Here is a 17,652-nt window from a genome sequence, read left to right on the forward strand (position 1 = left end):
TTGGTCTTCTGGTTGTGAAATCACCTACTCCTCCTAGAAATTTGTTTCCCACCAGAGCACCTGCCCATCTTATTTCTTCCATTGTCATTCACATGCCTTCTCAGGGTCAGTCTCATAATCCATGGTGCATGCTGGAGCTTAACCTGGTATACCACAGAAACCTTTATAACAAAATAAAACAATTTTTTTCAAAACTGAAAACTTTAAGCCTCCCTGTCATGCAAAGAAAAAGTGCTTGAAACAAAAATGTTCTTTCTCCTTTATTCCTTAGCATGGTTAATAACATTATCATCTCCCTTAATCTTCTAGCTAGAAATATCGGCTCTCCTTGCTCTTCCTTCTCTTTTCTGTTTCCCTCCCAGCCTTGTCAACAAAGCCTTCTTGATGGCTACCTTCTGAGTTCATCTCATCCTGCCCTTCCTCCCTGTTGGTGCTGCTGCCTTCATTCCCTGCTTAGGTTTATTAGAATGACTTTCAGACTTTTTTTCCTGACATGCCACGTCTCTTCATCCTCAACCCCACCTCCAGAGTTACTGTTCTGAAGTGTGAATTCGATTGTGTAATGGCCCTGGTTAAAAACTAGAGGAGTCCCTAAATTGCTTGTAAGAGAAAGTCGCATTTCATTACATGGCAGTAGTGTTATATTTACAGACCTTTATTGTCTGTGGCTGCAAATCGCTTTCCCAGCCTTGTCCCACATCAGACCCTATCAATGAACCTCATGTTTTAATGAAACCCGACTGTTCCTCCACCCCAATGCTTTATTATGAATCGGAGTTTTTGCACATATTGCTCCTTCTGCCTCATGGAAGCCTAATCATTTTTCAAGCCTCAACTCTTTGTAAAGCCTTTTTCAACTTTCCTAACCCCATTCACTTCACTTTGCTACCGTAGTACTTCATACATGCTTTTATGTAGTACTTGGCCCTATTGCCTTATGTATAATAATTGTGTTTGTTTTGGTAACCGCCTTATGGAAAGGCTGAGTCTTATTCGTTTTTGTATCCTCAAAGTCTAAAGTAGTATTTAACACCAAGGATACCACAAGAGGAAGCCCTAGTGGAGTTTATCGTGAATCTGGGACATCATAGATACTTAAAAATGATTGTGGAATGAACTGACAGTAGAAAAAGCCTTTTAAATATATAAAAATACATTCTAGTCTGTAAATAATGAGATTTTCTTGTTTTTTCTTTCTTTCACCATTCCTTCCTTGTGAGAAAGATACAGACTAAAAAGCCCTATGTCTGCTTGTTTGCTGTAATAAATGAATGCTGCCTCCCTGGGATCAGTAGATATTTGCAGGGCATGAGATGATCAAGATTGAGCCCACAAACTTGGAAGTTTGGGATTTATAGAGAAGCAGGATGTGGCAGCTGGGAGGAACTTGGCTTTGCATCAAGAGTGAATATTGGGGGAAGGAGCTATAGCTGAGGTAGGTTTTCTTTCTGCATTTGTTTTGTTTAGAGTGAATGGAAACAAAATATTTTGAAGTTTTTCCATTCTGAGCCTATAGTATTTGGTGCTATTTTCCTAATGGCTCAGTTTTGTTATTAAATTACTTTAGTTATGAAATTTTCACAATGATAAAAAAAGAAGGTGATTTTTGAAATTGAACTTGATATTTTTAGAAGCTCCTAAAAAGGTTTCTGGATGTAGAAGGGAAAAATGTCAGTAGAAAGAGCACTGGCCTTGAGGAGTCAGAGACCTCTGTTGGTGTGCTGGAGCCATCCCTTATAAACTAGCTGTGTTGTGGCCTTTAACAGGTCTTCCCCAAGCTCCACTTTAATCGTGCACAATTGAAGGATTGCTCTGAGGCCCAAATGAGATTATTTGAAAACACTTGGAAAGCTATAAAGCACTTAGAAACTATAAGCTAGTTTAGGGTTTCAAAGCCAAAGAGACAAGCTAAACTTCTTTAGAGGGAAGTGCTGTAGTTGTTCAATTGTGCGTTTAATCCATAATCATCTATAGAGCAGTATATGTTGGGCCCTAGGACAAAGTGACAAGACGGGCATAGTTCCTCGGCCTCCTTCCCACTAGGCTGTAGAGCTTTTAATCTGGTGGTGGGAGACATATACTAAATACATAATTGTACAAATAATTGTTACGAGTACCTCAGAGATATACAGGGTGTTTTTGTTTGTTTTTAATTGCAAAGTGCTTCCTGGTTTGAACGAACATTTTATGGTGCTGGAGTTGGGGATACTACAGCAGCAAACTGTGTTTAAATTGGGCTCTTCGGTTTCACAGGTTGTGATTTGACTTGTAAGGGCTGGAAATCTTGTGGGCCTGGGCTACAAGGCGGTGAACCCTTTGTTATCTCCACAGGAAACACAAGAGGAAAGGTGTTCTGTCTGAGAATAGTGAGAGGCATTTGGGGCAACTAACAAGATGAGGTTAGGGGACTCATGTGGTATAGGGATTAGCAAAACTGTCTTCCGTGGATCTTCATTAAACTTAGGTGCGGAGTTATGAGCAGCTTCTCTAGTCAGGTACCTTGTAACTCGGTGTTTTAAAAAGCAGTTATTTAATAATAATCTTTCCCTCCAGGAATTCTAGGCACTTACATTGTCCTCATGTTGTCCATTTAGGTCTATAACCGTAAGTTTTAGAGGGCTTTTTGGTATGAATTCTATTGATTAGTAGAGGCATTAAAAAAAAAGAGAAATTGTTTGGTATCAGTTTCAGATGGTCCTGGAATGGTTAGGGGAAGCTTGGCTACAGTAGCAGATAGCAGTAGCAGATACAGTATCTACAGTAGTAGATCCACACACGTATGCCCTCATAATAGAAGTCTATTTCTCAGCCCCACGGAAGCCCTAAGGTGGTTCCAGGTGGTAGTTATTGGGGTGCAGGTTTCAGGGTGTAGGGAAGGGTGGCCCTCCTTCAAGCAGTAATCTGGCAGGGACCCAGGCTAACAGAGGCTCTTCCATTTTGAACATGTGGTGGTTAAGGACACCCTTGGGGGTCAACATCCCAGTTAACTGGAAGAGGAGAAGTGGATGAGGAGCAAGCACCAGAGGGTCCTCTGGGCCAGGCCTGGAACCACTGCATGTCCCTTCTACTCTCATTCCACTGCGAGAGCTCTGTCACAAGGCTACAGCCAACTGTAAACAAGACTGGATGTCTAGGTTAGCAGGGTGATAACGAAGAAGAGGAAAAAAAAAGTCTGCCACAAAACCCAAAGCTCGCAGTTTCACTTTCTGTAACTTGTTTTATAAATGGTTTTGCAGCAAAGAAGACAAAAATGAAGCCAAGAAAAGCAAAACAATTGAGGAATCAGCCACACACCTCTTGTTCAACAAGTATTTGTCTGTTATTTATAAAGTATTGTGCCAAGCCCTTTGAGGGTTAAGGTAGTAAGACATGTTCCCTGCCTTTTAGGGGCTTGTTTAGAGTCTGGTTGCTGAGAGTAGAGATTTAGTGATAACTGTAGTTCAAGGGAGACCTAGAAGAGTCTAATCCCTGCTAGTGGGCTTGTTTGGAAAGTAAGGGGTGGATCAGAGATGGAGCTAAGATGGAACAGATCGTTCTCAAGGTGAAGAGATTTGATCATGAGTGAAGGGCCATTCCAAGTAATTACCCCTTTGAAGTCAGAGAGCAGAGACTGGGAGCCTGAGGTGCTAGAGGTCAACTGAGCTGGGTCTAAAAACTGAGGGTTAGCAGAAACCTGTGAGTTCTAGAAAGGGGGACTGCCAGAGTGGGCAGATAAGAGCAACGTCACACTATAAGAAAGCCATCACCAAAAAAACAGCAAGGGACTGTGCTTACTGAAGCCTTGGCAGAATTCTCTTTGACAACATGGTTTTGTGTATTTTTTCTGTCCTAACACCTGAGGGATATGACACATTCCTATTAGTCACTATGTTAGAGAGTCTCAAACAAGGGTACGAGTACCTAATTTGGTATGGAGGAGATGACTTTGGGCATCTTCGGGGGGCCTAGATGCATTTGAAAAGCTCCAGGAGTGGTTCCAACCTCTCTCCATCCACAAGGACCCCGGATGCAGACTCAGCCTCCCTCTGGCTGTGCCTGTGCATCGTGCAGCACTCTTTACCTTTGCTCCTTAAGGAATCACGAGCAGCTTCTAAGAATAAATGCCCTTTTAAGCAAGGTGCACCGTACACTTGACATTTAAAGGAGGGGGGAATCCCATTAGGTTTGGGTGGCTCAGGGAGGGGAGATTTTATGGAAGAGGTAATACTGGAGCACCTTTGTTTTGATGAAGTGTATTTGAACTGCTCATTTTTGAAGTATATTAAGAGCAGAAGGATGATTTGAGTTATAATTTAGCTAGTACATTAATGCTATTGACATAAATCTTGCACAGTGGCATGGTAGAGGTGTAATTCTTCTGACATTTCAGTTCATAAAGATAGGTATTGTCACCCTCAACATGGATGTCACTGAGTAATTTTATATGTATTATCTTATTTGAACCTCATAGCCAATCTGTGAATTCAATGTGGCATGTTATTAAGATCTCCATTTTTCTAGTAAGAGAATCAAGGCTTTAGTGATTTACTAAGCTATCTACTAAACAAAGGAGGTTTTGACTCTAGATCTTAAAGTGTCACACTGCCTTTAAGGTGCAGGGAAGTTAAATGACTCGTTTAACTCCAGAAGGCAGGAGAGAGAGACCCAGGGCTCCTGGCTCCCAGTTCAGTGTGTCATAGCACTTCATCTCTTAGAGACTTGAGAGGTAGATAACATAACTTTAGTTTTTCTGATGTCTAGCTGAGAGTAGAAAGTCTATTTTTGATAAATAAATTCAGTAAGCGTGTTAGCCCTGCCTCCCAGTCAAATAGTCATGACCTTGGTGACACCTTTCTAGATATACTCTCTGTCTGTGCCTCCCCTCCCCCTAGTTGCCAGCCTTAGCTCCGTCCATGATGGCTTTCAGGCCGGAACACACAGGAACATACCAGAACTTTCTGGAAGCAGAACGCTGTGTTCAGCTCACTCCTATTAGCACATTCTTTTCTCCTGTGCCTTTGTTAGAACCTCAACAAGCGTTTAAGATTCAGATGTATTTTATAAAATAAATATATAAGTAAAAATCTACCCCATCTGTATTACTGCTCGCTCCAAACAGTTCTTTCTGGGTATTATTGACGTCCCGTTGTCTGCCTGGAGTGCTCCCTTTAGGGAGGTAACACTCTGTGGTCTGCCCTGGCCAAGTCCCGCGTAGCAGTTCTACAGCAGATGCCTAGTGAGCCAGCCAGGTTCCTGCACCACCCAGTCCTGCCACTTTTACCTTGCTCTCCTTCACTCACTCAATATTTACTGTACATGTATTACATGACTGCCACTCTGCTAGGTGCAGAGGGTACAGCAGGGAAAAAGAAGAGTTCCTTACCTCCTTGGAGTTCGATTCCTGTCCCTTTGACTCTTAGCCCTGTGATGAAGACATTAATATCTAGTTGATGTTCATCATCGATGCCTGAGAATGTTTTTATTAGGTCATCATTGTTATAGTTAGTTGGCTAGTGAAGGCTGAGGTGAAAGCCATTCTTACATACCTTTTACAGAAAAAGGTCCAAGGTCCATCCTATGTTTGGTACCTCTTACCTTTAGGGGTATCATGGTAGATTTGGGTGAGCATCTGAACCCTTGAGCTGAGCCTAATGTTCTAGTTGGTACTGTGTGTCCCTTTGCTTTTCAGAAGTCTTATACTACCTGACTCATACGATTCAGCTAAGCAGGCATACAGCTTGCATCAAGATCCTAGATCATTTGAACTTAAGTGGTTTGATATTGTTGATGATGTTCCCTTGTGATTTTTTCCATGAAAGCTTTTCCTCTCCAGGCCAGTTTGGCAATAGACCTTCACCTTCTTCAAATAACATAGTCTCTGTCTGTTGGTAACTTTCTGCTGATATTTCTACTTCTAATTATAGACAGTGTTCTGGCCAGTTCTGAAACAGTCTAGGATCTTTGGGGAGATAGAGAAGTAGACGTCAGTCAGATAGCTTGGATCCACAGGGTCATTGGGTGGAATCCAAGTGTGTTTGAAACACCTGAATTAGAGGCCAGGATTTGTTTGTATTCCGGAAGGCCTGGTCTCGCTTTCCCTGATCTTTCTTGCCAGTAAGCTAGAGGTCCCCATTCAGCAAATTCTTAATTAGGTTGTTGTCTTTGTGATAAGAAAGTTTTTGAACAGAAGAGGTAAAATTTCATGCTTATTTTTAAAAAGAAAATATTCAAATTCAGTTTTTGTATCTAAATGTGAATAAGATTATTGGGTTTTGGTTTAGAGGAATATGTTCAACAACACCAAAAAATCCAATTTTCAAAACCATTACAATGGAGAGGGTATTTACTTTTCTGTTTATAAGGAATTGAAAGATGTTACTTGCTACTTTCTTTTCTTTCTTTTTTTTTTTTTTTTAACTTTTTATACTTGTTACTCTTTAAGGTATTTCCATATTACAGAATTGGCTGTGGTTAGGCTGCTGTCTTGCTGTTAGGTGGCATGTTTATAATTTGTAAGATATTCCAGTGTTTTATGCAAGTTAGCCATATCTAAACCTTGTAAAATGTAGTAAGAAGATAAGTATATTTGTGTAGGATTTTATGGTTTACCAAACATTTTTAGGTACATTTTCTCATATGATCCTTAAAATCCCTCCAAGACTTAGAGAAGCTAAGTGAGCTGGTTTCATGCAATTAATAAGTGGCCAGTTGGGTCTCCTGTCCACCTGCTATATGGTACTGCTTTTGTTGGACTGAACTTATTTGTAATATTATCTCTAAATTTAGGTAGATGGTTTTTAGCATTCTAATAGAGGGGTTTGTGGAACTATTTTTGTGTATAGAATTAATTATTTTTAAAAGTCTTAAAATAATAATGAAGCTTTTTAAACTTTTTTTTTTTTTTAATTTCTATAAAACCTTAGAAGAATAAACTGAAAGCCAGAAGGATGATGAGTGATAGGGAGGCTGTTGCATTGCCTATGGAAAATATGTCTTACCAGTTATATTCAGTAGTGCCTTGATTTTAGACATATTTTCATGCTTAAAGGAAATGTTGAGTATATTCTGGTGTTTGCCTCCCCAATTTACTCGAGTATTTTTAGGACCTGGGAAAATAAGACACTGGCAGGAACTGATTTTATGCTTTCTTCTCTGTCTCAAAGGGTGCCCTTAATTCTGTATATCTGCTCTTGTACTCTTTTTTCTTTTAAGTGTAACTATTATATTTTCATCTTCAGTGCTTAAAGAGGTACCCAGGTCTTGCATGCAATAACTGACACAGAAACATGAAGTATCTTGGTTAAACATGATAAAGAATTATCTGACAAGAGAGTGGGTAATATAAAACCAAATATTCCAGTACTCTTAAGACAGAATCCTGGGTCCAATTGTTGCTATAACATGTTGCTAAGGGAGAACATAAAACGTCCTCTTCTAAAGTTCCTGAAAAGTGGATTAGGTTGTTTTCTGCTTGGGGACCTTGTTCCCATCTTCTTAAGTCAGTGCCCAAAACTGAGATGCTCTGGGGGCTAAGAGAGGAATATAATGTGGTCCTTCACTCAAGGAATTTATGGCTTGTTTTATTCATCACTGTTACTTGCTTCTGAGACTGAGACTTGGAGATGGCTGATCTACACAGGGGATAGAGAATGGGCTCATTTTTAAAAAGCTATAATTTAACTATTTGTAGTAATTCTGGAAACATAAGATGACCTGGACAAAATCAAGGAAAAGATTCCAAAACTCAGTACTCAGTTTATCCATTAGAGACAACTTCTTTTTTGAATGAGCATTTTCAGGGCTTCTAGATAGTAAGTTTTTTTTTTTTTTTTTTTTTTTTTTTTAATTCATTTTAGGATATTATTTTAGGATTCTTCTTAAATCCTAAGGAAGAAATGCTAAGGAACCATGAAATGATTAAAAGTTGATGGGCAAATAGGGGAGAGGGGAAGGGCTGGCTGGAGAGGCCCAGAAAATCAGTTATCAGCCACTGTATTCCTGAAAATTGAGTATAATTTACTGGCTAGCTTGTAGAATGGATGATACCTAATGAGTATCCCATTTCTTCTTCCTGTTGGTTCAAAACAGTGAGACCGTTTAAGTGGCAACATCTTACAGCCTTCGACTGCCAACGTTTGGCTCAGAGTCACTTGACTGTGACCCAACCCTTCAGTCAAAGATGGACAAACAGAGATCCGAACTATGGTCTCTATCCTAGACCCAGAACAAAGAGAGGGAGAAGGGGTATGTCTTCCAACAAAGTATCTTGCATTTCAGAATCTGTAGTTGTGTGTGGCCTTTGAATTTCTCCCAGTTTAAAAGTATTTGGAAATATTACTACTATGATTTTGAAGTCCTGTTGCGATACTTTGACACTTTTTTCAATTACTTGTGAGTTTTCTATGAACATTCCAGCCATTATAAAGGTTGCTAAAAGCCCCAGTAAAATGTGATGGCATGAATTCCATTTGCTTACTTTTTTATAAAACCATGTGCCAATGTCACCATTTTCCCAATCCTGAAACATTGTGATTATTTAGTCTTCATTAGTCTTCTTTGTCCATCCATCACCAGGCCCACCATGTCATTTGTTTTCCTCCCAAATGTTCCTTCATCCAGTGCTTTCTTGGTAGACTGTGGCCTTTGTCACCTAGTATCAGGGCTGCTGCAGTAAACCTTCTCCAGATTTTATATTTCCCAAACCACTTGGCATATATGCCATTGAGTAAAACTCTTGAATACCATTTTCTGCCATGGTACTGCCCTTCTCAAGAACCTACAGTAAAATATCTCCCTGTTGCTATTATAAACTCAAAGTTCAAATTTGCTATTACCTGATATTTATTACATGAAAGTTCCACTTCATGCAGTTTGGTTTTCTCATTATCCCTGTGTGCCAAACACATTCCTATTTTTGTTAATACCTGTTAGTATAATTTAGATAACCTTTCTCCTTGACATCACTAATTTTAGATTCCAACTCATATCTTATCTGGTCATCTTTAAATCTTATAGTATGTGTTTCTCCTTCACTTTTTAGAACTGTAATTATAATAGACTTGAGCCTAATTGTATATCTCTTGATATTTTATGTATTGTTTTGTGTGTATAAGTCAGCTTCTCTGTGTTGTGAGTTCTTTACTGACAAGGACTTTGTCAGCATGTATATATTTAACATATAGTCCTGGTGCTGAGCATGTACTAGGCTCTTCACACATTAGTATGATTTAATTCAACAATTAGAAAATAGACTGTAACCCAGCCCTTATGAATTTCAAAACTATGTGTCTTTCAAACTGCACCAGAGGTAGTTACAGTTAGTTTTTTTTTTGCCTAACATAGAAAAAAATCAGTTTAAATTTAATATATTTTATTTAAGGTTAAACCTAGTGCCAGTCCATTCTCATTTTCCAAGTGAGAATTTTTGCTACAGTCATTTAGAATGGAGCCAAGTATATTGCTGCATATTGATAAAGTGTTAAAATACTTAATTGGCATTTAAAAATATTTTTTAAGAGTTTAAAAATGCAGTAGTGATATCTGAAATGACTATTTGGGCCCCCATAAATGCCTGAAAAGTCTGTGAGATCAGGGACCATACCATTTTTCCCCTTGAATTTGGCTCAGTCATGGGTATTTCGTAAATGAATACCTATTAAATTAATGTATAGAATAGATTAGGTACCACTCTAATAATATGAAGAGAATTCTGATTCCCTCCTTTTTACTTTTTTTATTTTAAAATAATGTGTCAACTTCATTCAGGAGGCAATAATAATAAATTGAAAAGTTTTTTTTTTTAAACAAAGTCCTTATTCCATCTCAGTTTAAAAAGCTCAGTCAGATGAGAAGAGTAGGTTTTTCTGAATCCTGATAACCTACAGCATCTTCCTTCCTACTTAGGTTTCCTGTTGTAGGAGCAGAAGAATGTTTCTAAGTGTACATGTGAGTGTGAAGGGTTGCTTGCTCTTTGTCTGTCCATTTGGTGTTCAGTTTGTAGCTTGTCACTCTATACTTGTATGTCTTGCCAGGTATAATGTGGGTCATGACACCCTCTGAAGATGGGTCTCTGTCTCTTTCCAAATGTGTGTCTGATGATATGATAGAACCGAATATAAATTTTTTTTTTCTTGATTAGCTGTTTATGTACTCAGTTGACTGGTAAATATATCCTTGTCTCTGCTATTAACATTGATCATTGAAAATTAGTTTGTTGTATTTGGGTCAGCAGTGGGTCAACTGACATTGTTCATTTCCTGTTCATTCTGTTTGGGTTTCCTCTACAGGTCAAGGATGTCAACAACACAGCACTGAATTCTTCCTAGCTGGCCAGTGGCCAGGCACCAATGACATGGCCAAAAGCAATTCTTTTGGCAAGGACAACTGTAAGGACTCTGAGGGCAAAGTGATCTTTCCTGCAGAAAGCAGTTGTGCCCTGCCTCAGGAAGGTGATGGGGAGGCCAGGTTGGACTCTTCAGGATCTACTCTGCCTTCCAGGAAGCGGTCTCAGTCCTTTGAGGAAGAGAGTAATCAAGCTACAGGGACCGGTCAGTGGGAAGGGGTTTCTAAGAAAACCCGCAGCCATCATTTGTCCCTGTCATGCATGAGGCCCAGGGAAGTCCGGCAAGAAGCAGAGAACTGTTTGTCCCAGCTCTCTGCTGGGTCTGGAGACACCAAGCAAGAAGTTGAGGACATTGACCCAGATCCTCTTCCTGACTCTTACTATGGGCTTCTTGGGACCTTGCCCTGTCAGGAACCCCCGGGCCACATTTGTAGCCTGCCTAGTGAAGTCCTCAGGCACATCTTTGCTTTCCTCCCTGTGGAAGATCTCTATTGGAATCTAAGCTTGGTGTGCCACCTTTGGTGGGAGATCATCAGTGATCCACTGGTACGTAAAATGCTTACGTCGCCAGGACCTTCTAGCTTCACCTAGCACATACTTCTGATTATAGTACCTCTTCAGAAATGCTGGTTTCCATTTGCCTTGATAATAACATCCAAACTCCTTCAAGGCATTTAAGGCTTTCTGTGTTTGTCCCAACCTGTTATTCTAGCCTCATTGCTCCCTTCCTCCTCAACTTGCCCCTGTGTTCTATCCACAGCAAATGATTTTCTGTGACCTGCTGATAGACTGCACATTCCTTACCCTCTGCATGTTGCTCTTATGTCCCCACACCCACCTGAAAGGGCCCTCACATGTCTGTTGACAGCTCATCTGTTCTTCAAGGCTTACGTCTTAGACTAACTGCTCCTTACCATTCCAGCCCACTGAAATAAATTACTTTTCTCTTCTTTATGCTACTATAGCAACCTCTGCTACAGAGGTTTTCTATTGCAGTTTTAGGGAGCTTTCCTCCCTTTAAAAATAGGAGCTCCTTGATAGAAGTCTGGTTGTGTTGTTTGTTTTTGCCTTCTCCATTGTGCCTCATGATTTCTTCTATATAATAGGTGATTATATTATATATAATAGGTGAATTGAATCACCCTGGAGTTCCTTTTGAGGTTGATACACCAGGCAATCCATACTTGCAGAAAAGAGGCAATCCATACTTGCAGAAAAGATTTCTTGGTTGCTACAGTTAGTCATCTTACTGATCTGGCTCCCTGCTCTTTGCTTAATTGTTTAAACTCCTTCCCATCCCAGGCTCAGGTTCCCAGATAAACTTGAGGGCTAGGAGAATGTTTTGCTTGGTTTATGTATCATTTTAGCCATTGGGAATAAGTCAGAGATAATGAGAGGAAATTTCCTCTTCACTACTGAAGTTTAAAAATTCAGGGATGGGAGCACAAGATTGATAAATAAAAGACAATAAATTTTTCTTCTAAGCACAAAAGATTTTTTTTAAATTTGTTTTTATTTTTATTTTTATTGGGATTGTTCAGATACCGTACAATTATCCAGCGATCCAAAGTGTACAATCAGTTGCCCCTGGTACCCTCATACAGCTGTGCATCCATCACCGCATTTAATTTTTGTTCAATTTTTAGAACATTTTCATTACTCCAGACAAGAAATAAAGTGAAAGATGTAAAAAGAAAAAAAAAAAAAAAAAAAGAAAGAACTCGAATCTTCCCATATCCCTAACCAACCCCCCTCAATTGTTAACTCGTAGTGTTGGTATAGTACATTTGTTACTGTTTATGAAAGAATGTTGAAATACTACTAATTGTAATATATAGTTTGCAATAGGTATATATTTCTTCCTATATGCCCCTCTATTATTAACTTCTAGTTGTATTGTCATACATTTGTTCTGGTTCATGAAAGAGTTTTCTAATATTTGTACATTTAATCATGGACATTGCCCATCATAGGATTCAGTTTTATACATTCCCATCTTTTGACCTCCAACTTTCCTTCTGGTGACATATATGACTCTGAGCTTCCCCTTTCCACCTCATTTACACACCATTTGGTGCTGTTAGTTATTCTCACATCTTGCTACTGACACCTCTGTTCATTTCCAAACATTTAAGTTCATCCTAGTTGAACATTCTGCTCATACTAAGCAACCACTCCCCATTCTTAAGCCTCATCCTATATCTTGGTACCTTATATTTCATGTCTATGAGTTTACATATTATAATTAGTTCTTATCAGTGAGACCCTGCAATATTTGTCCTTATGTATCTCGCTTATTTCACTCAGTATATTGCCCTTGAGGTTTTGTCATAACCCCTTTTTTTTTGAAGATGGTTTTGTTCACACACCATACATTCCATCCTAGAATGGTTCCAACCATCGATGGTTCTCTGTATGGTCACATATTTATGTGTTCACCACCTTCACCACTATCTATATAAGGGCGTCTACATTTCTTCCACAAGGCAGGAGGGAGAGTCAAAGAAGGTAGAGAGGCAAAAGACAGAGGAAAAAAAATGACAGTAGGAAGTAGCAGAAGGAAAAGTAACCTTAAATCAAAGTAAAGAGTCAGACAGTGCCACCAATGTCAAGTGTCTAACATGCCTCCCCTACCCCCCACCCAATCTGCATTTACCTTGGTATATTGCCTTTGTTACAATAAAGGAAAGATAATACAATTATTCTGTTAGTTACAGTCTCTAGTTTACGTTGATTGCATCCCTCCCCCAGTGCCTTCCCATTTTTAACACCTTGCAAGGTTGACATTTGCTTGTTCTCCCTCGTAAAAGAACATATTTGTACATTTTATCACAATTGTTGAACACTTTAGATTTCACCAAGTTACATAGCCCCATTCTTTATCTTTCCTCCTTTCTTCTGGTGTCTCACATGCTCCCCACCTTCCTCTCTCAACCATATTCATAGTTATCTTTGTTCAGTATACTTATATTGCTGTGCTACTATCTCTCAAAATTGTGTTCCAAACCACACACTAAATCAAATTCACTGCTATCACTCTTCAGTGCTCCCTTTAGTATTTCCTGTAGGGCAGGTGTCTTGTTTACAAAGTCTCTCATTGTCTGTTTGTCAGAAAATATTTTGAGCTCTCCCTCATATTTGAAGGACAGCTTTGCTGGATATAGGATTCTTGGTTGGCAGTTTTTCTCTTTCAGTATCTTAAATATATCACACCACTTCCTTCTTGCCTCCATGGTTTCTGCTGAGAGATCCGCACATAGTCTTATTAAGCTTTCTTTATGTGATGGATTACTTTTCTCTTGCTGCTTTCAGGATTCTCTCTTTGTCTTTCACATTTGACTATCTGATTATTAAGTGTCTTGGCGTAGGCCTATTCAGATCTACTCTGTTTGGAGTATGCTGCGCTTCTTGGATCTGTAATTTTATGTCTTTCATAAGAGATGGGAAATTTTCATTGATTATTTCCTCTATTATTGCCTCTGCCCCTTTTCCCTTCTCTTCTCCTTCTGGGACACCAATGATACGTACATTCTTGTACTTTGTTTCATCTTTAAGTTCCCGCAGACGTTGCTCATATTTTTTCATTCTTTTCTCCATTTGCTCCTTTGCGTGTAGGCTTTCAGGTGTTTTATTCTCCAGTTCTTGAGTGTTTTCTTCTGTCTCTTGAGATCTGCTGTTGTATTTCCATGTGTCTTTCGTCTCTTGTGTTGTGCCTTCCATTTCCATAGATGCTACTTGTTTTTTTGAACTTTCGATTTCTGCCTTATGTATGCCCAGTGTTTTCTTTACAGCCTCTGTCTCTTTTGTGAAATATTCTCTAAACTTTTTGAATTGATTTAGCATTAGTTGTTTGAATTCCTGTATCTCAGTTGAAGTGTACGTTTGTTCCTTTGACTGGGCCATAACTTTGTTTTTCTTAGTGTAGGTTGTAATTTTATGTTGTCTAGGCATGGTTTCCTTCATTATCCAAATCAGGTTTTCCCAGACCAGAATAGGCTCAGGTCCCAGAGGGAAGAAATATTCAGTATCTGGTTTCCCTGAGGGTGTGTCTTAGAAAATTGCTCCACCCTGTGATGCCTCAGGTCACTGTGCTTTTTTGCCCAGCAGGTGATGCCTGTTAGCCTATAATTCTTGACTGGTGTGAGGAGGTATGGCCCCGTGTTCCCCCAGGCTCTGGGGTCTGGTTCTGAATGGAAAGGGCCCCACCCTTTTCCCCTTAGAGAAGATAGACCTCTAGGGAGAGGTCATTAGCATTTCAGTGGTCTCTCTCTCTCTGCTTGTGCTGTCTCCACCCTTCTCTGAGTCACAGCCCTGTAAACTGAAAATGACTGGGGCTTTCTCCACTGAGCCGAAAAAGAAACAGATAGTCCCCTTCAGACCCACTCCAAGGAACCCTTCGGCTCTCCAAGGTCAGTCATCAACCAAAGCCTCTGTCTGTTTTTTGGGGGATTCGTACCTGTAGTGAGCAATTCACCCTCGCTACTTAAAACCCCAGTTGGAGCTCAGCTGAGCTATATTCGCTTGCTGGGAGAGAGCTTCTCTCTGGCACCATGAGGCTTTGCAGCTCAGGCTATGGGGGAGGGGGTCTCAAGACTTGAATCTGCAGGTTTTACTTACAGATTTTATGCTGTGATCTTGGGCATTCCTCCCAATTCAGGTTGGTGGATGATGAGTGGACAGTCACGTTTGTCTCCCCGCAGTTATTCCAGGTTATTTACTAGTTTTTTGGTCATTTATGAATTGTTCCAGGGGGGCATTAGCAGTCTTTCTCTCCTCTCTATGCTGCCATCTTAGCTCCTTCAGCACAAAAGATTTTGCAGGAAAATTCACATCACTCTTGCTCCATTCTTTGCTTGGGGTCCTATTGCCTAGTTTCTGATAAATACCTTTCTGCTTTTAGATGTGAATTGTGTTTTGTATCATAACATTTCTACCACTAAATTGAGATCTTTCTGGTTTGAACTGAATGGTCATAGATGGGGATAAGTGAGAATTTTCTCCATGCTACTTGGAAGAGTTTTGGGAAGATGTCCCAGCTTGTACTTACCTCTTGAAATGTTTCAATAATGCTGTTTTTCTCATTGCTGACAACAATATGATGTATTTGTTTTCATTGACCTGTTATAGCTCTCCTGTTATTTTATCCTCGTTGAACCTCTGAGCCATTAGTGTCATGATATGTCCAGAAGGGAAACTGAAGCACTGATTTTTTTCCCAGAGGCTATATGAAGTGAATGTAGGAACCAAGGCCCAGTTTTCCTAAGTATCCAACCAAAATTTGTGTAATATTTCTTTCCAATTTGCCGAGCCTTTGAATTGTGAGCTATAATTTCTTCTCAACTGTAGGTTATCTATGCATTTGTGGCCTAATCCGCTTTCTGATAGCCACTGCCTTCATGTTCTTTTGGACTTTTTTTAACCATATAGTTCATTCCTTGGAAAAAGCTGTATCATCGCTATCTGGTGAACGAGGAGCAAGCTGTCAGCAAAGTGGATGGCATCCTGTTGAACTATGGCATAGAAAAGGAGTCAGACTTGTGTGTGCTGAACCTCATACGGTGAGTTGCCTTCCTCCAGTAAGGAAGGCAATTTTTGAAGACCTTTCCCATAAACTCACATTTATGATCATCTTTCTTATGGGTTCGGTCTGTGACTGTTTTGCAGATATACAGCCACCACTAAGTGCTCCCCGAGTGTAAATCCTGAAAGAGTGTTGTGGAGTTTGAGGGATCATCCCCTCCTTCCCAAGGCACAGTCATGCATGCGTCAACATCTGCCCGATCTGTATCTTGCTGCTGGGGTAGGTTAAGAAGCTGTGGGGAGTAACTGGGGAGGGTGACATCTGTTTTCATTGAAAGAAAGAATGTTGATGATTAATTTCAGCTGAAGATTGTATTTATTTTCAAAATCTTTATTTGATCTCTAAGTGTTTTGAAGCATTAAGCTTGTCTGAGGGCCCATTGGGGGAATAAAAGGCCACATAATCATAGATTCTTAGATCTGGAGGGAGTTTTAAAGTGTTTAGTCCAGTTTCCCATTCTGTTGAGGAATCCTCTCTGAAATATTCCTGAAAGGTGGTCATCCAGTCTCTGAACACTTTATTCATAAGGATTTCTGGGCAGCCCATTCCATTGCTGACCACTCTGTTATTAGAGAGGCACAGAGAAATTAAAGGTCTTGATTTAGACACACAGTGAGTTAATGAGAAGCTGAAAATAGTCCTCAGTTTCCTCAAGTCCTGTGGCTCCTCATATAGACCAGAGATTCTCAGATTTTTTCTGGGACACTACATACATCCTCAGCTTCTGTTCAGCTGGTAATAGAGGGTCGAAAATTCAGTCATCTGCGTTTCTCTTTCTGTCTCTTCTGAAGTGGTTGTTGATGGTGGAGTGAATTTTCTTTCATGGTATGGTTGTAGTGAGAGATGTGTGGAACTTTCGTTTCGTGGAAGGCATTGCTTAACAGGAGACTGAGAGTAACGTTAAGAGTGACAATGAAAAATGTCCCATATTCAGTATTGTTAGTGAACATTTTCTTAGACATTATTAAATGGCACATACTGTCTTCATAGTGATAAATCTTTAATGCCAGAGAGCTGTTAGTCTTGATTTTCCCCTCTAAAAAAGACTGACTTCTTTTGTATCTCCTATAGTGCTGTCCCTGAGAGGTCAGCTCTCACTTGGTAGTCATCTCATTTTGACTTGACTCTACTGATTATTTCTAGACCCGTGCTCATACTAACCTGGAGGGCGGTGGGGAGATGGGAGGAAACTAATAGTTTAGGCGTGTCAAATCTATGCAAGGCTCTCTGTTAGTTACTTTATAAATGTTATTTAGTTAAAGAAAACAAGGAACTCATATCCAAAAGTGATTTGAAGAAAGGACTCCAGTGCAAAAGGAAAGGTTCCCATTTTCCTCCCAAAGATCATTTGAGAAGTTTGGACTCAGGTCAGACAATTTGAGGATGGCACCTGAACCCCAAACTTGGCTTTCTTCCTTGGTTGTCTGGTTTGATTTTGATTAATTGTGACCTAGGATTTTGGGTCTTCTCTTCTCCCCTCCCTGGTCCCTCTCACTCCACAGGGTGTCAATGTGTGGGCTTTGGTAGCAGCCATTGTGCTCCTCTCCAACAGTGTGAGTGACATCCAGCAGCTCCTCTTCTGCCTCAGAAGTCCCCGTTCCACAGTGACTGTGCCAGATGTCATCGAGACCTTATACTGCATAGCTGTGCTGCTCTACGCCATGAGGGAGAAGGGAATTAACATCAGCAATAGGTAAAGCCAGGGAAGGGAGGGAGTGAAAAATGACAAGTCTCACCTCTGCCACTTACC

At 40.0% G+C, this 17,652-nt stretch overlaps 1 protein-coding gene across 4 annotated transcripts in view; it reads left to right on the forward strand.

Annotated features, from left to right (window-relative positions):
• Positions 1–17,652, forward strand: part of FBH1 (F-box DNA helicase 1) — a 62,112-nt gene that overhangs the window by 1,947 nt on the left and 42,513 nt on the right. The window contains exons 2-7 of one of the 4 annotated variants that reach the window (XM_037845815.1): positions 1,225–1,435; positions 8,068–8,223; positions 10,266–10,867; positions 15,749–15,879; positions 15,986–16,121; positions 17,405–17,595. In XM_037845815.1, the coding sequence (XP_037701743.1) occupies positions 10,331–10,867; positions 15,749–15,879; positions 15,986–16,121; positions 17,405–17,595 (995 nt within the window). In that variant the 5' untranslated portion in view covers positions 1,225–1,435; positions 8,068–8,223; positions 10,266–10,330. The remainder of the gene's footprint in view (positions 1–1,224; positions 1,436–8,067; positions 8,224–10,265; positions 10,868–15,748; positions 15,880–15,985; positions 16,122–17,404; positions 17,596–17,652) is intronic. The other 3 variants (XM_037845814.1, XM_037845816.1, XM_037845817.1) reach the window with 3 other exon arrangements.

This window comes from Choloepus didactylus, chromosome 8 (genome assembly GCF_015220235.1).
Source record: "Choloepus didactylus isolate mChoDid1 chromosome 8, mChoDid1.pri, whole genome shotgun sequence".
Lineage (NCBI taxonomy): Eukaryota > Metazoa > Chordata > Mammalia > Pilosa > Megalonychidae > Choloepus > Choloepus didactylus.